Source organism: Macaca mulatta, chromosome 2 (assembly GCF_049350105.2).
Source record: "Macaca mulatta isolate MMU2019108-1 chromosome 2, T2T-MMU8v2.0, whole genome shotgun sequence".
Lineage (NCBI taxonomy): Eukaryota > Metazoa > Chordata > Mammalia > Primates > Cercopithecidae > Macaca > Macaca mulatta.
In genome coordinates this window covers 101,415,452-101,435,921 of record NC_133407.1, presented here as the reverse complement: position 1 = coordinate 101,435,921, position 20,470 = coordinate 101,415,452, and the positions used below count along the sequence as shown (strand labels likewise).

Sequence of the window (20,470 nt, the reverse complement as noted above, 5' to 3'; positions counted from 1 at the left end):
AAATATTCACCACACAAATGATCAGGTGAGTAAGCAGAGAACATCAGTGCAAGAGGAAATGATGATGCCAGGGTTAAGCTGTAGGATATGGGTAGGAATCAGCACTTGGCTCCCCGAGGGCCAAAAAGAGGAATGGGAATCCAGCGGTAAGCAAGGGGATAAATCATCTCAAACAGTCAAGAGTATGGGCTCTCCCTCTAGAACCACAGAGCATACTCCAGAAACAAGTTTGAGGCCACACCCCTGGGGGAAAAAAGTGAGGAAGATGTGACAGGAATGGCTGGGGGCTCTCAGATCAGGGGCAGCCCAGTGTGCAAAGAACATAGGTTGGGACAGGCCAGACCTGGCTCAGATCTCAGCTCCACCACTTGCTGGTACAGTCACGTGCTGCATAACATTTCAGTCAATGACAGACCACATATATGATGCTGGTCCCTGAAGATTATAACACTGTATTTTTACTGTACATTTTCTATGTTTAGCTATGTTTAAATACACGAATACTTACCATGATGCTACAATTGCCTAGAGAATTCAGTAGAGTAACATGCTGTGCAGGTTTATAGACTCAGAGCAATAGGCTATACCAGATAGGCTAGGTGTGAAGTCAGCTATACCATCTGAGTCTGTAGAAGTATATTCTATGATATTCACACAACAAAATCATATCCCTGCTGATAAGCAACATATGACGTTGCTGTGGTTTGAATGTGCCCCCCAAACGTCATGTGCTTTCCTGGGAACTTAATCCCCAATGTGGCAGTATTGAAAGTTAGGGCTTTTGAGAGGTGATTGGATCATGAGGGATCTGCCCTCATAAATGGATTAAACCACTCGTGGATGAATGGATTAATGGGTTATCATGGGAGTGGAACTGGTGGCTTTCTAAGAAGAGGATGAGAGACCCGAGCAAGCATGTTAGCACAGTCGGTGCCCCCGCCCCCCATGTGATACCCTGTACTGCACTCTTTAGAGAGTTCCCCTTCTCCTGAGCAGAAAGGATCTCACCAGATGAGATCTCACCAGATCTCCTCCACCTTGAACTTCTCAGCCTCTAGAACTGTAGGAAATGTATGAATTACCCAGTTTCAAGTATTCTGGTATATACCAACAGAATACAGACTAACACAACTGAACCCAACTTTGGGCACATTGCTCAACCTCCTAGAGACTTATCTGTTACATGGGAATGTCACAATGCTTATTACAAAGGGCTACTGTGATCATTCAATAAGAAAGCAAAAACCCTACAGAACCTAGCACAGAGCTTTTAATGCATGGGAGCTATTGTCATTGCCTCATTATTATCTCTACCATCACCCTTGAGGACAAAGGCACTCTCTTACTTCCTGCCTTCCCCAGCCACCCTAGCTCAGAGCACATTAGTGTACCGTCACTGAATGAACCAGAACGGGAAAATAAGTGAAGGTGGATGTCAGAGGTGTAACCTAGGTCCTTTTTTGAGGAAGAGGTCTGGGGCTTTACAGACCTGGAGCTCTTTCCTTTCTCCTTCTTCAGGCCCCACCAGCAGATGGCAGATAAAGAGCTTGAGTCCACTTGTCAATTACCTTGTTCAAAGTTTCTATCACAGCTTCTTTTTTATGGCTCTCGTAAACCTTTGCCAGCAAAAGCAAGCACTTAACATCATTCATCATGGATGGGATGTCTTGGACTGTTAAACGGAAACTCAAATTAGTGTTAGTTTGCTGGTTCCTGGGAAGCTGGGTTGGTGGGGAGGGCTGGGTTCAGGACTTCAGCTAATGGGGAATGGGGGAGGAGTATGTCTGCTCCAAATGCTAGAAATAGGTTAGAATGCTGCCTCACCAATGTCATGTTCCAGTGCCTGCTTCAAAACTTTTTCTGCTTTATTGATCTTCTTTAACTTTAGGAGCAGTTCGGCCAGATCGCAGCACAGAAAGTCCTGTCCATTAATCTTCTGGGCAGCCTCATAATACTCAATTGCCTTAGTGCAAACAATAAATATTAGCCTCTGGCCTAGTTCTGCACTTCAGTGCCAGACACCGTGTTCCCCTCAGCAGCCATCACACCAGTGTGCCCCTCCAGAACATAGAAGCCTAAGGTGAAAAAGCACTCCTCCTACCTGGCACAGGGTGTAAGCCTCAGCTTGAGCAGGTGTGGTCAGCGGCAGAGAGTTGCTGAGTTCTCCCCTTGGCACCCCATTCAGCAAGGAGCTGAGTGAAAACTCAGCCACTCTCCTCCCATCCAGAGCTCCCCAGTCATGTACCGTCCTCCACCTTCCCTGCTAGGCTGGCCCTCCCTGCCCCTTCACACCCCAGCCCAGCCTGACCTCAGTATACTGGTGGGCCTTCACATAAGCTTGCCCAATTCTGCTGGCCAGGGAGGCATCGTGTGGGTTCTGTCTATAGGCCTCATCATAGACCTCCAGGGCCTTCTCGGGCTGGTGGGGAAAGTGTCTTTGGGTCTTCCTCTTCTCTGCCACTGGAGAAGGGAGACTGGGGGGCCACTTGGCAAGGCTGTGAGGCCTCTCACTTACCTCCAGAATGCTCATTAAAGCATCGCCCAGTAGCAGGCTGGTGTGGGGGCCAGGCAGATGTTCACAGAGCTCACTGCAAGCAAGAGTAACCAAAAGCTTATCTCAGGCTCGCACACACCTCATGTTCCTGAAATCATCTCCTTCACTTCCTTCCCACTGATTCTGGCTGACATTCATTCATTCAGCAATCAATACTTACAGAAAGTCCACTGTGCATGAGGCACTGTGCTAGCTACCTGAGTCAGGCTCTCCACATCCATCTCTGTAGATAGGCCATGGCCAGGCCCTCTACCTGTTCCTCTCACTCTACCCGCCATCCCTTCAGATCCCTCTCCATGAGGCAGCCACGTCACTCTTTCTAAAACTCCAATCTGGCCATGCCTCCATACTGTTCACTGGTTTCCCACTGCTGGATAGCCTTCCCTACTCCCTCAGCAACCGCACCTCCCACTTTAAATTGCTTAGATGAAGCTCTGCCAGAAGAAAGGGATGAAGAAGGCGCCTTGGAGGTCCCAATGCCAAATCATACAGAGACAGCAGCTTGGAGCTTCAGTGTGTCTGCTCTGAGAACCAGGCCTACAGTCTCCTACCAGTATGTGCAAGCAGGTAAGCGAAGTGGGGGTGCAAGCAGGGCTCAGGGCCAATTCAACTCTGTATCCTCAGAACTCATCCATGAACAGGGCTTACTGACCTTTCATGCTCAAACTGTAACCCATGGACAATTCCATACATTCATCAACTACACTCCAAGGACACATTCTGGAGACCCAGGTTGAAGAAATAACATCTGAAGGAAACATTCTCTAAGATACCATCAGAGAAGAAGCTGTCATTGTGCTACCTGTGGGGCTTACCGGTAACATCTGATGTAGAGGCGCCTGTCTCTGAGGGTCTGCAGGTAGACGTTGGCCATCTTCTCTCTGGCTTCCATGTAGCAGGACTGCTTGGGCGAGATGTTCCTTAGCATGTTCAGTGCCACGTCCACATTACCCTTGCTCAGGACCAAGTCCACGTTGGCAATGGTGATGCGGTTCTCTTCTGGTGTGCCGCCAAACTCATTGATGGTGTCCTGCATGACCTTGGTGGCCTCATGCTAAAACATGGGAATCAAACAGACCCTCCACTTGGTGCACAAGGAAACAGTGGGTGGAACCAAAGAACCTGGTTCCTGGGCCTACCCTGAGCCTGCAGTGTGCCCCAGTCCCCAGGGAGGAGAGCATGGCATTTCTTACTAGCTCCCCATTCAGCCGGAGGGCCTCCACCAGTTCCAATAAGATGGATGCCCGCTGGCTGGTCTGCAGAGAGGGCCCGAGGAACTTCCTGCCTTCTTCCTTCTTCAGAGCTGGCAATTTGATGACCATTTTCAGTGTCTTTATGGCTTCTGGATAGTCTCCAGCCTTGTTGAGAGCCCTGGCCTTGATGAGGTGGTAGAGGGGGTGATCTCGGACCTAGGAGGAGCACAGCAGAGTATGGGGCTCCAGTTCACTGCTGCTACTGCTGCTGCTCACAGCAGCCAAGTCAGAGAAGGCCTCAGGAGCCCACTGAGCCTACCCCTGCCTTTGGACCAGCAGAAAGATCTGTGGGACACAGCTAGCCCCTGGGGCTACTCTCAGAAGGCAAACAGGGGCTGCAGCTAGCTAGGTGTTGGGATGCTGAGAGGATGACAGGGCACCCACCTGGAAGTTGTGGCTGACACCCAGCTCTAAGCAGTGGAAGCACATGCCAAAGTTGCCCTGAGCCAAGTAGATCTGACACATGAGGAGATGGGCGTCCACGGAGGCGGGGTCCAGCTCCAGGCAACGCTGCAAGATGCTCTGGGCGTTCTCTAGCTCTCCTAGAAATAATACACAAACCTCTACATGCAGGGTTCCCAAGGGGCTCCTAAGACCTGATATGCAAGGGCAGAATGAATTTTACATGTCCTGTTCTCCAGAAATATACAAAGTTGAGTATTTTAGCCAGTTTTGTTCTGCTTCACTCAGGGGTCCATTTCTAAAATTAAGACTACACAGTTGTTTCCTTGACTCCGACAAAAGCCAGGAAACTCAAACCTCAGTGTAACACCCTTCTTGTCTTTGTAACCCTCAGGGAGATAGCTAAGTTACTTCACTGCTCCATCCAGAAGCTCAGGGGAACATATTAAGTCTCAACTCCCACACCTAAGAGCAAACAAAACCTAGTAGAAACAGCAACTGTAATAGTTACAATTTATGAAGCTCCTGCTCTGTTTCAACACTTGCAAAGCATTTTAGAAAGTCTGATTTATTACTTGCCCAGCCCTGCAAGGTTGGTGCTATTGTTCTTGTTTTTTCAGATGTGGAACCTGGGGCTCCAGTGATGTAAGCCACTCAACTTGGAAGGGGCAAAGTTGGCATTTATGTCCAGACCTATTGGGTTCCTGAGCTTCAGCTCTGAACCCCCTGGCACTTGAGGGCTGAGGGGCCTCCCTGCAGACAGGCTGGCACTTACAGGGTGGTAGCAGCAGCCTAGGGGTTGGGTGTAATGAGTTGGTAGGGGCACTCTCTTCCCTTGCAGTCAGGTCTCTCAACAACTCCTATTTGGGATCCATAACCTGGTGGGTAGGGAGCCCCTGCTTCTGGGTCCCAAGCTCCCTGCTCCTTCTTACGTGCTGTGGAAATGTGAAGAGGTCACCATGGCAACCTACGCAGCTGGAGACCTTGCTTTGGGCCCAAATCTGCTGGCAGATGCCAGCACTCAGGGTAAGTTCTCTCACCCTGGCCTTGTATCCAGGATACTTTGAAGCTGTGGGGAAACCTGGCATTCAAATGAACATAGGGAGGACCAAGGATGAAGACAGGAAAGCTCTCAGCAGGAGTACAACCCACACGATGCAATGCCAGAAGACAGACAAATGGCCACAGTATTCTGATCCCTTTGGACACCCCCAGACCACCAGAGATAAGCCTGGTTTCCAGGCAGGCAGGATGGGGTAAGAGGCCACAGGGAGATAGTACTTCAGGGGAGGGCTCTGCATCACAGAGGACAATAGAGCACCTATGGAAGGTTTTCCCTCTCCTTCCCTTTCTCTCCAGGGTCTGGGCCTGAGAAGGGAGAAGGTGAAAGGGCTCCTGGAGGCTCTGAAGACTTCATGGTACAGGGTTCTCACTTCTCCATGAGGCTTTTTTGGATAGCTTTTCGAAACCGCAACCCTGCCACCCCTGCATCACTTCCCTGCTTCAGCTTCTTCTATAGCATTGCCATGTTCTAACAAAAAAATACGATGTGCTCCCTCGTGGAGCTTGCATTGAATTGTCAATTTCCCCTTACTAGATGCAAACTCCATGAGGGAATTTTTGCCTATTTTTGGTACTACTGTATCTCAGATGAAGTTCAATGACTATTACCAGCACAGATCAAGTGAGTAAATCCACAAAGGCCTAGGTGGGAGAGACCCCTGCTGGTGAGAGGTCAGGGAGCTTACTAGGGTTACCAGGGGATAGAGGCTGGGAGTGGGCAGGCCTGTAGGGGCATGTGCCTGTGTGTGCACAAATGTACGTGTGTGCATGTGCATGTGTGTGTGTGTGTGTAGTACCCCAAGCAAGGAGTGTGTGTGTGTGTGTGTGTGTGTGTGTGTGTGTGTGTGTGTGTTTGCAGTATCACAGGCAAGGAGCCTGTGGACACAAAGCTCCATCAGGTGTTTGCAAGGCCCCACCTGGCTGTCAGGACCCCACCCCCGCTCACCTGAGTAATACCTGACCTGAGCCATCAAATACAGGGGGTCGATCAGAGCTGGTGCTGCTTTGACTACAGGATTCAAGATCACGGCGACTTGTTTAAGAAGTGGAGACACGATCTGGCCTGGTAACCTGGGCTGTGGGAACACGGTGGTGGAGGTGGGAGTAGGTTTGCCCTATTCTAAGAGAGACTCCTGGAGCTCTCAGAAAACGCTCTCAGTGAAGGAATTTTGCTTCATTCCACATTTATTTATTATCCTCTGTATCATCTAGTGCTTGGTTTTGTTCACTGTGGTGTCCCCAGTACAGAGAATGGTATCTGGCACTCAATAAATATTTGCTGAGTGACTCATTACAAGGCACTGGGAGGATATTAAGGTATATAAAAATATGATCCTTGGTCACAAAGAATCCTGACTGGCTGGAAGAGCAGGACAAACAAGTAAAGACTAACATACTTCTTAGGGGGCTTCTGCGGAAAAGGAAGCCAAGCTCTTGTCTCGGATAAAAGCAGGGCCATGGGCTGGTGCCCTGTTCTTCCAAATGTGGTCCCTAGACAAGCAGCATCCATATCACTTGGGAACTTGTTAGAGATGCAGAATTTTAGACCCCCCTATAGAGTCAGAATCTGTACTGGAACAACCTCCCAGGTGACCTGTGTGCTGTATGTTCAAGTTTGAAGAGCACTGGGCTCCCCAACTGGGCCAAGTAAGGTCACAAGTAAGGATGCCTCTGTCGTTCAGGTGGGCACCATCCAAACCTGTACTCCAGACCCCCACCATGAAGATAGGCCTTCCCCTAACCTGTTTGGGGCAGAAGAGCAAGTACTCCTTAGCAATGCAGACCAGGAAGTAGGGGTCCAGCTTTTCAAAGTACTCAGAGCCAAGAGGAAGGCCTTGCATGCTGGAGAAGTGAAGCTCCACTGCCTCCTTCAGGAGCGCTGTGGTCTCTTGCTCCCCCTTGTGCTTCTTAGACGTCAAGAGGGCTTGGAGGAAAATTAGCACCTGTGGAAGACAGGACCGAGTCTCAGTGCCAATGCCAGCCTGGGCAGAGTTGGTAGGCAAGGGCAAAGTGAAGGTCCAGGTAACCTTGGCTGCTTTCTATTGGAAATCAGGGGTGGGAGGACAGCAAAGGACATCGTCCTGGAGCAACCCATGGCCCCAGGGAGCTCTGACCTCAGACTTCCCAAGGGACTTCTGCACCTCCTTCAGGAATTCCAGCTGGTGCTCAGCTTCCTCCAGGTGGCCTTCTAAGATATGACACAAGATGATCCCTGTAAATGGGACAAAACAATGATGAGTAGCTAGCCCTGAAGCACAGCCAGCAGCCCATCAGGTCAAGGAGCACGAGTAAGACAGTGGAAGGAAGGTGTCTCAGCATAGGGAATCTTTTCCAACATTTCTACAAACTTAAAGAGAAATACATGCTCATGCTCAAGAATTCAAACCCTAAGGCAATACAGACAGAAAAACATCCCTAGCTCATGTTCTGGCTTTAACAATGTCTCTCTCTAGAAATAACCACTAGGAAACATTTGAGGTATAATATGTTACTACTATATAGACACCTCAGACATATATATTTATATGTACACACAAGCATACCAATGGGTTTAAAAACACACACATCCACAAAGGGAATCAAATTTCACATACACCATTCTACAATCTGCTTTTTTTTTTTTTTTTGAGATGGAGTTTTGCTCTTTTTCCCAGGCTGGAGTGAAGTGGCACGATCTTGGCTCACTGCAACCTCCGCCCCTCAGGTTCAAGCAATTCTCCTGCTTCAGCCTCCTGAGTAGCTAGGATTACAGGCATGGCCACCATGCCTGCCTAATTTTTGTATTTTTAGTAGAAATGGGGTTTCACCATGTTGGCCAGGCTGTTCTTGAACTCCTGACCTCAGGTGATCCAATTGCCTCAGCCTCCCAAAGTGCTAGGATTACAGGCATGAGCCACCATGCCCGGCCACAATCTGTTTTTTTAACTTTGTATATGATAGTCATATTTTTCCATCTCTTCATACAAATCTACCCCATTCTCTTTGATGACAACATAATATTTTACTGTGGATGTAACAATTTATTTAACTATTGCCCTACTGAAGGACATCTAATTTCACATTTACTTTGTTTTCAGTATTTAAATACTACAATGCTATGATGAACATTTACATATGTTCAAATTCCTGAGGGAGAGCTGATGAGTCACAGAGCACATATATTTAAAATGCTGACAGATAAGGCCAACCTGCCCTCAAAGATACCTGAACTTATATTACTATCAAGAATTTAAAATATCCTTTCTTCATAATCTCAAACATGCTGTAATTTTTGCCAGTCTGAAACATGGAAAGTAACTAGTTTTCATTCACCACCTTTTTTTAACTATTAGGGAGAATGAACATCTGTTCATATTTCCAATATAGCCTTTTCCTTTCTACTGTGAATTTTCTGTTCACAGCCTGCCTGGTTTTTTTGGAGGGGGTGATTTTTTTTTTCCTCTTTATGTTTTCTTAACCTTTGTTGCAAGTGCTTTCTATTAGTTTGCCATTTATCCTTTAACTATTTTTACAGTATCTTGTCAGGTAGTAATTTTAAGCTTTTATGTAGTCAAATAGGTAAAATGTTTTCCTTTGCGGCTTCTATTTTTTTTTTTTTTTCATGTAGAGCCACAAAGCCAAACTTTGCAGCTTCCAAGTTTGGAGTTAGGCTTAGAATCCTCAGGGAAACCCATGTTTCATTTAATTTTTATGTTTAATACTTAATTCAACTGAAATTTAAGTATGGTGTAAGATGAGAACTTACCTTTATTTCTTTTTCATAATGGATAGCAGGGTATCCAACTAGGAGTTACTGAACAACCTATCAGCTTGAAATAAGGCCTGTTACATCCCATTTATCTATTTGCTTATCCCACTCAGTGCTGGCCTCAAAGGGACTTAATTACTGTGGTTTTGTGATATGTTTTGATGTTGGGAGGACAAATCTCACATGTTTGAAGCAAGCTATTCTACTTGTACAGATATTTCTTTGCTACTTTGGCATATTTATTCTTGACTATCTTCCTAATCACCATCTTAGTTTTCAGTTATATCCATCCCACTATTTGACCCATCTATGCAATTTTTTACCTTACAACAATATTTTTGATTTTTGGCAACTCTTTTTTGTTCCTGTACCTTTTTCATAGTAGCATGTTCTTTACTTATTGCCATAATAGCCTCTCCAAACATTGAAGAGGTTTTGGGAGGAAAAGTCTTTTCTGTACTAGCCTTAACTCTGCTCCTCAGAGGGCTACTGCTTTATATGTTCCACTCGGCCGATCTTTCAGACTGCTAGCAGATTTATAAAGGAAGGACAGCAAGTAGGCACATTTCACACACTGTTAACGTCACTGATTCTGCCAGACTGGACAGAAAATATGGTGACTCCAGGACATACGAGTGGGCTCGCTTGGACTGGGAGAGAGGACAGACATCCTGACCAGTGGACTTTCCTCTGGCTAACCACTGGGGCTCTCTCCCTTGAAGGAGGAAGTAGGGAAGGACTCAGCCTGGTGGAGGAACATTCTAGGGAATTTTGCTTTTGTGCTGAGCAGCCAAGTCCTTTTGTCCTTCATATCCCTGGTTATGGTGGGAAATCATCCAGAGCACTGCTCCTCTCCCTCCTGCCCCAACACCCAATACACACCTCCTGGATTCTAGTCTCTGGCCGGGGCACGGTTCCAATAATCCTCCTATAATCGCTTTCACTGCCCTGTGGCATGCTTTCACACTCAGCCTCTGGTGACCCTGAGCTCGTGTTTTTTAGTTTTTGTTTTTCCTGGAACTCTTTGGGGAAAGCTGGTCTACTAAATTCTTTAGCTAACCCATCTCTGCCTATGTTGGTTTATGGGTTTCTAGATCTGCTTGGAATTCCCATGTATTTGATACCATTTGCCTTCCATCTTCTAGAAATGTGAAATTCTTCAAAGTTTCTGGTCCATGGAAGGTATTTTTCTGTTTCTAAGGCTGCAATGTATTCCTTTTTTTTTTTTTGAGGTGGAGTCTCACTCTGTGGCCCAGGCTGAAGTGCAGTGGCACCATCTCGGCTCATATCAACATCTGCCTCCCGGGTTCAAGTGATTCTCTGGCCTCAGCATCCCGAATAGCTGGGATTACAGGTGTCCTCCACCACGCCTGGCTACTTTTGTGTTTTTAGTAGAGATGGGGTTTCACCATGTTGGCCGAGCTGGTCTCGAATTCCTGACCTCAAATGATCTGCCCACCTCAGCCTCCCAAAGTGTTGGGATTACAGGCATGAGCCACCACGCCCGGCTAATTGCCTTTTAAAGATATCTTTCATTATTTTCATGGGATTTGGGGACAGAGGGCAAGCATGGATTTGAGGGGGTCAGCCTGACATGTTGAACCAGAAGTCAAGATAAACTACTCTGATAACTGTGCTATGCAGATGAGGAGCCTAGAGTTTAGAAAGGAGAAGTGACTTGGCCCCAAACACACAGCCCCTCAGGGCCAGGGCAAGAGCCAGCCTGCCTTGAGCACTGGATCACACAACTTCCTCAACCCAAAGCAAACACTGCCGTTTCAGAATTCACCACAGACCATAGAGTAGGGGGCTTTAAAAAATGTGTAAAATGGAAATGGCGTTGTAGAAAGTTCATTTGACATTTACAGAAAGGATTTTTAAAGTCACCTGGACAGACAGGGAAATATATAAGTCTCAGAGCTACTCTTTTTGGTGGTTTTTCAGCTCACAGCCCTGGAGGAGGGTCTGCAGAGGTGAATCTAGAGGCTCTGCATGTGTGGATTGGTGGTGAGTAGAACTGCCTCCAACCCCGGCCTGGGCAGCCTGAGAAGAGGCAGGGCCCACTGAGTGTAAGGTTCAGCCTGTCAGTCTTCTGGGGCAATCAGTGTAGACAGACGGTGGAGGTCTGGTGGAGATCAGAGTGACTCTGATCATACCTCCGAGCATTCCTGTGCCTCCTACATCCATACTTGTGGATTCCCAGAAAGATACCCTATCATACATCGTACCCCAAAATTCACATACCCCCCAAGGAGAATGCTTTCCAGCACCTCTCTTCTGGACCCGTGGAAGCTGCCCGGTTTGGCTCCCGACACCCAGCCCCGAACCCTGCCCTGCCTGCATATACCTGTCAAACCAGCCATGCCGTCCTTGTCCAGTTTCATGGCTTCTGTGTACCACAGCAAGGCCTCTTTCACTTGGTTCTTCAGGATGAAGAAATAGCCCAGTTCTGTGGCCACATGGATGTAGGAGGGGGTGGCCATGAAGGTGCGCTCGATGAAACTACACACTAGTCCTAGAATCACCTGGTGACTCCCACACTACAAGAAACAGGAAGGTGGGAATTGGGAGACCAGTCAGTCCAGCCTGTATCAGCAAGGTCATGTCAGAAATGGGGGACACTTTGGTAGGCAGGGCTGGGTAGGCCCAGGAGAGCCCAAGAGGTACCCTGTGTCTAGGCAGCTGGGTCTGTGTTGCTGTCTGGCTCCCAAGGAACCTCTCACTGGCCACATCTGTGGAACCTGCCTCTAGCCACAGGGTCCTCTGAGGGACCTATCCCCTGTCTGACCACAGTAATTGGTCTAAGGAGTCACCAAGAAGTTTTTCAAAAATTGAAGCTGAATGAAATAACTTCTTTGTGTCCAGTAATAAGAAGGGGCCCCAAAGGCTGCCATCAGCCATGTTCCCTGCCATATGTGGAGAACAAGGCAGAGAGAATCACACACACAGAGGGAGAGATGGTGTCTATGCAACTCCACAGTTCTGGTTCCTGAGGTCCCAGAGTTGCCTTCATTCTTATAGCAACTACTTCTAGTAAATCTTGCTTTGGGGCTGAAGAGTCTAAAAGAGACACAGATTTGTTGGCAACCTGGTCTAGTTGGACCTTCCCTGATGCTTGAGAGGCCTAGGCAGGCCAGCCTTCTCAGGCCACTTCCACACAAAAGAATATGGGAGCCAGGCACCCAGGCACTGGAGGCCAGAGCTGGGTGTGGCTCTGCTGCATAACAGCGGCGATACCACCCACTTTCCCCAAATAAGGCACAGCCTACTCCGAAAGTACTTTCAGACCCTGTCTCCCTGATCTTCATGGCATCTCTGAGGGGGCACCTAGGCTAAGGACGTAGAACCCACATGTCACAGTTATCAGCCAGAGGCAAGTAGGTGCAAGAGGCTATGAGCCACTACCCCAAAAGGACAAGTTTGAGCCAGAAGGGAGGGGCAAGGCACTCAAGGAGTTTCCTGGGGGAGCACAGGTCTCCTCTAAGGAAAGCAGGGAGAAGCACCATTTCAGAACCATGAAAGAACCTTCTTACCAGTCGGCTAACCACAAGAATTTTTTTAAGATGGAGGCTTGGATTTTCGGGCTCCCTTGTCTCTAGTGCCTTAATCAGATTTCTAACATGATTGGTAGCCTGCAGGGACAAAACAGAATGTCAACATGCAAGGTGCAAGGTCAGAGTTGGGCCGTGGTTCTCAACCCTGGCTGCATAGTAGCATCAGCTGGGAGATTTAAAAAATGCCCATGCCCAGGCACAACCCCCCAGAAATTCAGATTTAAGTGAATTGGAGTGGCCCACGCATTAGCATTACTTCAAAAGCCCATAGGTGGAGCTCCTGGGGACATTATTCACCCAGAGCTGGCACTGCCCCTCTGTTCCTGAATTTTTTTTTTTTTTTTTTCTTTTTTTCTCTTTTGACTGCTCCTTATGGAGCAGGGCTAACCCATAGAGTAGCCCTGTTCCCGAGTTTGTGAAGAGAAGCTGCCTTTTCAGACCCACCCAGGCAGAGCCAGTAGCTAGCCCTCACTGTGTCCATAGTGCAGCCTGCCAGGCCAGCAGCAAACTAACTGTGCTGGCCCAGAAGCCTCTGCTCCATTTTGACATGAGGCAAATGTAAGTCAGTATAACGATCCGAACTTTCCAAACTTTCCTGTCCAACACATGAAAGGTCAGAAAGGTTAGGCAATTGGTCTGAGGTCACCTAGTCACCTAGGTCACTGACAGATTCCAAAGCTTAGGTTCTTTCCCACTCCCCACCCAGGAGTAAGGAATTCTTAGTTCCCAGCTGCAGAGAAGTGCCAAAAGCGAAACCCAGGATGGTATGGGTCCACTCTGTTCAGTAAGCATGAACAAAATTAGAACTGGGTAGCCAGCTCGGGGTCGGAGGTAGGCCCCGAGGTTTGAAGCAGGAGTAAAAGAGGGGCTAATGCTAAATCCCAGTTAGCTAAATGCTAAGTCTGCCCTTGGGATTAACTTTCAGACCTGGCCCCAGGAAGGCATGCTTAGGGATCTTGGGTCACAGGGAGCTGAGGTTAGTCCTATTCTCTTATTCCTACCCAGAGACGAAAAGGGCTGGGGCCCTTTTTGTGGGTTCCTCCCAAATACGGACTTTCCCCTCTACCTCATCCCATCCCACAAAACCCACAATCTCAGAGCTGTGCAGAAGGAACCAGAAGCTTCCCCTTCTCACCATGACCCCTTAGAGACTCTTGGTTTGCCATGCTCTCCACAGAGGCAATATATTTCACTGATCTAAAAGGCAATGCTTTGGCTAAAAACACAACCTCTTTTTGAAAATGAGAACTTGTCTGGGTATTGGAGTTTCACTAAGAATTCTAGGTGTTTCTGACTGCATTTGAGGGCTATTTTTGGTTTCTCTGGAAAACTACAAGACTTACGAACATGTCTGGGGCCCAGAATTACCTGGCCAATGCCTGAGCAGTTCCAACTATCCCCTAAAAAAATGGCATTTCCTGAATTCAGAAATACTACCACGACTTCTACTATCAGTTAACATTGATGAAATTACTGTAGTGTGAAAGGGACTGTTCCAAACTCTCCCACTTCTTATCACATTTAGTCCCGTGTGGAATTCTGTCAATTTTACAAACAGGAAGCCTGAGGCTTATCCAGGTGGGGACACCTGCCAAGGCTTCCACAGATAGCACAGGGCAGAGCCTAGCATCAACCTCACTGCCTGATGCTGCCTGACTCCCAAGCTACATAACGCAAAGAGTCAAACCAGAGCAGGCCTCCTTGGCAGCGAGTATAGGGGTGGGTAGGAAAGAGGAAGCTGAGATCCAGGGGCTCTGTACAAAGGCTTTGGGTCAGGTGCACAGGTTATGAAGGGTTCCTCCCTGACTCTGTTTCAAGGCTCACCTTCTGAGTCTTCAAAGAACTTACTGTGGTCATGTTTCCTTCTCTTGCAAGCTCATGCACAGCTAGAATTTGGCAGGCATCAATATTGCTTTCATCTTTTTCTAGGATTCTGAAGGAAGAAGAGGAGGCACATGAATTGAGGGTATTGATAGGCAAGGCTGGGATGGTGAGTTGGCAACTTCTGATTGTCTTTGAATATCCATTCTCCCCTCTTCTTTTAATAATAGAACTCCCAAATTAGCCAGACATAAGCTGCTCAGAATAAAGATGACATTTCCCAGCCTCTCTTTGCAGCTTACATTTGGCCATGTGACAAAGGTCTGACCTACAGGATAGAAGTGCAAGTGAGGGGTGTGCTGTCCAGTTGTGCCCCACCAGCATGCCTTCCCTCCTGCCTACTGTCTGGAATGTAGACCATGTGAGCATTATCCTAGGAATAGCAGAGCAACAAGACAGAGGGGCTTGGGACTCCCCAGAGTTAAGCTGTTATCCCAGCCCTGAGCCACCAACAACTTTACCTGGAGGAAGAATAACCTTTTATGTTATTTAAGTTGTGTATCTGAGGGTCTTTGCCACAGAAACGTATTCATAACCCAACTAGCCAGACATGACCACGGTGCCAGAGTCTGGAGGTGGCCAGAAAGGTACTTGGGGGGCAGTCACTTTAAGATGGAAAAGGAACCTGGGTTTCAATTCTGTCCCATTGTGAAGCTATAGCTTCTGACCATACTATGAGGTTTTCGATATTCTATTTCTTTATAGAAAGATTCTTTCCCATTTTTCAGCCTGTCAGGGAATGACTTTCTGCTTAATAGTAGGTTCGTCTAATTCACACACTAAATTCCAACATGATTAGGCACAATCAGCACTGAAAAAGTTCTAACCATTTCTGATGCTTCTGAGAGCACTGTAAACCTCATACATTTGAGAATTAACAAAAACTGCAACATACTTTGAAAAACTTATAGACCAAAGAAGAATCTGAATAGATATTAGAAAATTCTTGGAGCCAAATGATATAGAAAAATATTACATATCCAAATGGGTAGACTCTGCAAAAATGGTATCTTGAGGGACACCCACAGACTTCAATGCTTATATTCTAAAGTAAAATTGGTAGAATGGTTGAGACAGGCATCCAAATTAAGAGTCAGAAAACAGGCCAGGCATGGTAGCTTATACCTGTAATCCTAGCATTTTGGGATTCTGGGGTGGGAGGATTGCTTAAGGCCAGGTGTTCAAGACCAGCCTGGCAACACAGTGAGATCCTATCTCTACAAATTAAAAAATAAAACCGAAAACTAAAATTAAAAAAAAAAAAGAGAATACAATAGCAGAATACCTTGGAAAAAAGTAGTTGGTAGGAAATAATAAAGTTAAGAACAGAAATTAGGCTGGGTGTGGTGACTCACACCCATAACCCCAGGACTTTTGGAAGCAGAGGCAAGAAGATTGTTTGAGCCCAGGAGTTTGACAGCTGCTTGGGCAACATTAAAAAAAAAAAAAAAAAACTTATAAAAAGAAATAGCTGGGTATTGTGGTGCTTGCCTGTAGTCCTAGCTTCTTGAGAGGCTGAGATGGGAGGATCACTTGAGCCCAGAGGTTCAAGGCAGAAGTGAACTATGATTATGCCACTGCACTCCAGCCTAGGCAACAGAGCAAGACATTCCCCCCCCGCAAAAAAGGGGGGGGGCAGAAATTAATAAATTAGAATACACAAAGAATATAATATAGAACTTATAATACAAAATTTCTATTTTATTAGAATATAATAGAAAGGAGCTACAAAACTCAAAGCTAGTTCTTTAAAAAGGCTAATAAGAGAGGCAGACTTTTAATATTAATGAAGAAAAGAAAGAAAAAATATATTAGGGATGAAAACAGAAACACACCTTTATAGAGCAGAGTTTTAAAAATCTGAGGGACCGGGAGCAGTGGCTCACGCCTGTAATCCCAACACTTTGGGAGGCCAAGGCGGGCGGATCACGAGGTCAGGAGATTGAGACCATCCTGGCTAACATGGTGAAACCCCGTCTATACTAAAAAATACAAAAAAATTAGCCAGGCGAGGTGGCGGGCGCCTGTAGTCCCAGCTACTCAGGAGGCTGAGGCAAGAGAATGGTGTGAACCCGGAGGCGGAGCTTGCAGTGAGCCAAGATCGCACCACTGCACTCCAGCCTGGGCGACAGAGCGAGACTTCGTCTCCAAAAAAAAAAAAAAAAAAAAAAATCTGAGGGAATTCTATGAATCCCACTAACTAGGAAAGCTTCCATGAGGGAACACGCTGGGGGGCACTGGATTCAATCTGTTGGCCCCAAACACTGTCTCCCTTCACATGGGCACAGCAGGGCCAGGGCCGGGGAGGCCACAAACACCCACATATGGCTTCAGCCAGGTGCTTCCAGGTGAGCTGCTGGCCTGAGACCTAGCCTCCAAAGCAAGCTCCTACGAAGGCCAGGTCTACACTGTGAGAAAGGGAAGCTGAGGTCCACACAGGCATTAGCAGCTTGTGTGTGGCGCCTGTGGGCTGGGCAGGATAGAGACATGTTTGATTTGCCACCAGCACCTCTCTATAAGATTCAAGTTCCAGCCATCAGCTGAGGAATTAGGATTCTTCCCAAGGGAAGGAAGAAGTTTGATTATATGCTTTTTTTTTTAGACCTGTGCTATATATTTCCCTATAATTCAGTTACAAGTCATAGTGATAACTCATGGGCCATTAACTCTTACTGGGAAAAAAATGAAGATGATACATTTTAGAATGATTGTGATAAAAATAAAGTGTTAGAGTTTATTTTTATTTATTATTATTATTTTTTGAGACAGGGTCTTATTCTGTCACCCAGGCTGGAGTGCAGTGACACAATCACAGCTCACTGCAGCTTCAACCTTCCTGGGCTCAAGTGATTCTCCCACCTCAGCCTCCCTAGTAGCTGGGACTTCAGGTGCACACCACAATGCCCAGCTGATTTTATTTTTTTATTTTCTGTAGAGACAAGGTCTCACTATGTTGCCCAGGCTGGTCTTGAACTTCTGGGCTCAAGCAATCCTTCTGCCACAGCCTCCCAAAGTGTTAGGATTACAGGGATGAGCCCACTGTGCCCATTAGAGTTTAAAGAGACATTTTTTTTTGGCTCGCCAAAAGCCTTGCATCAAATATCCTCCCAAAAGCCGTTTTCATTTTTCTTCACAATGCTTCCAGATCACTCTACACTTGGTATCTGGTTTCTACACGCCCAATAACTCCTGAAATCTGCTCTCTGGTTTATGTACCCAGTCTGCTGCTAAAACACTTCTCTCAAAGTCACCAGTGACTTTTTTCCCCTAAAGTTTTTATTAAGGTATACCATACTCATAGTTTAAAAAAAAACTTAATAATGAAATATATTCTAGTCTTATTCTCCTGCAGTTTTCACAGCCACTGCTTTCTACCCTGGAACTCTTGCTTTAGTTCTTTCGATGGGTCCTTCCCTGCCTCTTGTTGTTTAACAAGCCTTTACCCTCTATTTCTTGATTTAGCCATCACAGGCCACAGCTCCTAGCCTCATGTTATGATGTGTATTTCGTTTGCTTGCACACCCGTCCCCCGTCTCCTCCTCATCCCAATTTGGCCATAGCACAATTCCCAGTTCCTCTATGGGCGATATTTACCTTTCCGCCTTGTTTTCCTGCCTCACCATCTTATAAGATGGTAACATACGTGTTAGCACCCTTGTCTTGGAAAGAAAGGAAGCTGCACGGTTGGGCAGTAACTCACCTATGTCCCATTTCTACTGTCTGCTCCCAGTCCTGCCGAGCTAAGAACAGCTGCATCTTCAGGACGAGGGCTGGCAGGAAGCTCCCTGAAGTCACAGTGATCTGGTTCACCACCTCCAGGGCCTCTGAGTAGTTCTGCTGCATCATGAAGTACATTGCCTGTTGGGAGCCAGACAGAAGAGCCTCCGTGAAGGGAGTGCCCATGAAGGGAGTTTGTTGGAGGGGGGTTGTCTCAGTGTCTCCATGAAAACAGGAACAGAACCTGACACATGGGCACTGCGGGTCCTCTCAGCTGGGCCAGTAGGCCCTCAAAGTCCCTGGGAGAAAGAGTGACATATCAAGGTTTACAACAGTCTTGGGTTCTTGGACAGGATGAACAGGGGCTTTGGGGACATAGCTAAGTCCCAAGCTTGGGAAACTTAGCAGGCCTGGGATAGGGCAAGCCCATGTGAGGTTACCCTGAAGGCGAGAGGTGAGGTCACTGGGCACTTTCCACTTCCATAAATTTTCCATTCATTTCCCATTCACTTTTCTGTATTGCATCACTGAAATTGCTTGCCAAGGCCCAGTTTAGCAATTCTGAGTCAGTTAGGGTTTTCTGGCAACTACTTCTATCGCAAGGTTGTGGAGTTTTTTTGTTGTTGTTCTGTCAAGGCCTATTGGGCTGCGGTCATGGCCCCTGCAGGCAAACACCAGCCACTAGGTTCTCCTCAAACAGTCACGACACAGGTGCCCTAAGGGCCAGGGGGCAATGCTTCTAAAAGACTTGAAATTGGACTCTGAAAGGAGGGCTTCCCTCAGACCTACAGTAACCCCCATTAAGAGACTTGTCATTAAAAACAAGAGGATTATTCTGTATAATGAAGATTTTTGTATAAATGTGTTCACTGAAAAACTTTAAGTGCATAACCAGAAACAATCCCAATATCCAAACAATAGGTGACCGGGTTGGTAAATTACATTATGCCTATACAATAGAAGACTGGCTTTACATCTATGTTCAAACTGACATTTTGAATATTACACAAAGACAATATTACATGAAGAAAAACAAAGTAAATGATAATATGCCCTAGGGTGAAAACTACATTATATACCAACACTGTGACCCACCCCCCTACCATCAGGAGCAGGAGAGTTGGTGACTGATGGCTCTCAATGGAGCCTCCCTCCAGGGATCACCCATGGTTGAAGGGAGCTGCTTTGTCCCAGGTCACACCTGTCCCTGGGGCAGCCCACCTCCAGTGTCAGGGCACTGACGGGGAGCTCACTGAAGGGGCTTCCCAGCTCCAGAGTTCCTCACAGAGTTGGCTGCGGCCTTTGCTGTGACTGTTCACAGCCAGCCTTCTCTTTCCACAGATGCTGGCCCCAAGGGTGCTCTGTGATAAGCTGGCTCACAATAATCTCCATCGCTTTCTGCCACCCAGAAAGCCAACCTAACACACACCCTGGACCCAAGTATAGAAAGAAGACTAGAAGACATTGCCCTAAAATACTAACACTTGTCTTGGAGCGGTAAGACTAAGCCTGCCATTTTAATTCATCTGTTGACTTTTTTTAGGCTTCTGTTTTCTTAAATAAGTACATACTCTTTTATAATAAAAAATATACAAACAGAAGAAAATATGAGGACATTTTTTTCTCTCAAAGATTAATTCCATGAGGCTCACAAGAGAAAAAAGAAACAAGATCAGAAAATACAGAACATATAAAATATATACCTCCCTTTTCTTACGGCACACTAAATGAATTTAACAGGTACAAAGAGGTGAAATGGGAAGGTCAAAATAAAAGAAGGGAGAAAGGCATTGAGTGAAACTAACACAGAGGCAGACAGAAAGCGTGAGATGGTCAAGGAAGGACAGATCTTCAGATAGTGACCCTGAGAAGACCCCCATGCAAATGAGACAGAAACTCAGATCAACCAGGAAGAATTTGAGAAGTAGAGTGGACCTTGGACTGCTGTGTAACCCTGGGTTGGCTGCTGAACCTCTCTGGGCCTCTGCTCTTCATCTACCAGATGAGGCATCTGGAGACTGAGGTTTTGGCCTGGGGGTACCTGGTGGGTCTCTGGTTCCAGTGGCCTGGCCAGGAATACTTCTACCTCTCCCTTTCCCACTGCCCACCTTTCCCATCAGCCCCAGCACATCTTTGGTGTCCTGAATTCCTTGTTCCAGGTACTCAATGGCTTTCTTCGCAGTGTGGGGCTTGTCTGAGGTGAGGTCCACCCAGCCTCTGAGCACATAGGCCTGGATGAGAACAAGATGAAAGATGAAGTCCTTGGTTCCGCACAGCTTCAACCCAGCCTGCACACGAT

General features: G+C 46.9%; 1 protein-coding gene across 2 annotated transcripts in view; it reads right to left on the bottom strand.

Moving 5' to 3' along the window:
* TTC21A (tetratricopeptide repeat domain 21A) overlaps positions 1–20,470 on the bottom strand; it is a 31,538-nt gene that overhangs the window by 6,348 nt on the left and 4,720 nt on the right. For both annotated transcript variants that reach the window (XR_013413803.1, XM_001083557.5), the window contains exons 5-19: positions 20,280–20,402; positions 18,155–18,312; positions 14,422–14,506; positions 12,553–12,651; positions 11,367–11,559; positions 7,386–7,483; positions 7,014–7,214; positions 6,218–6,347; positions 4,192–4,349; positions 3,748–3,963; positions 3,370–3,608; positions 2,516–2,588; positions 2,309–2,419; positions 1,825–1,963; positions 1,569–1,672 (exon numbers count right to left, since the gene is read on the bottom strand). Coding sequence is in view for 1 of the 2 variants with exons in the window: in XM_001083557.5 (XP_001083557.3) it covers positions 1,569–1,672; positions 1,825–1,963; positions 2,309–2,419; positions 2,516–2,588; positions 3,370–3,608; positions 3,748–3,963; positions 4,192–4,349; positions 6,218–6,347; positions 7,014–7,214; positions 7,386–7,483; positions 11,367–11,559; positions 12,553–12,651; positions 14,422–14,506; positions 18,155–18,312; positions 20,280–20,402 (2,127 nt within the window). In the remaining variant the exon portion in view is untranslated. The remainder of the gene's footprint in view (positions 1–1,568; positions 1,673–1,824; positions 1,964–2,308; positions 2,420–2,515; positions 2,589–3,369; positions 3,609–3,747; positions 3,964–4,191; positions 4,350–6,217; positions 6,348–7,013; positions 7,215–7,385; positions 7,484–11,366; positions 11,560–12,552; positions 12,652–14,421; positions 14,507–18,154; positions 18,313–20,279; positions 20,403–20,470) is intronic.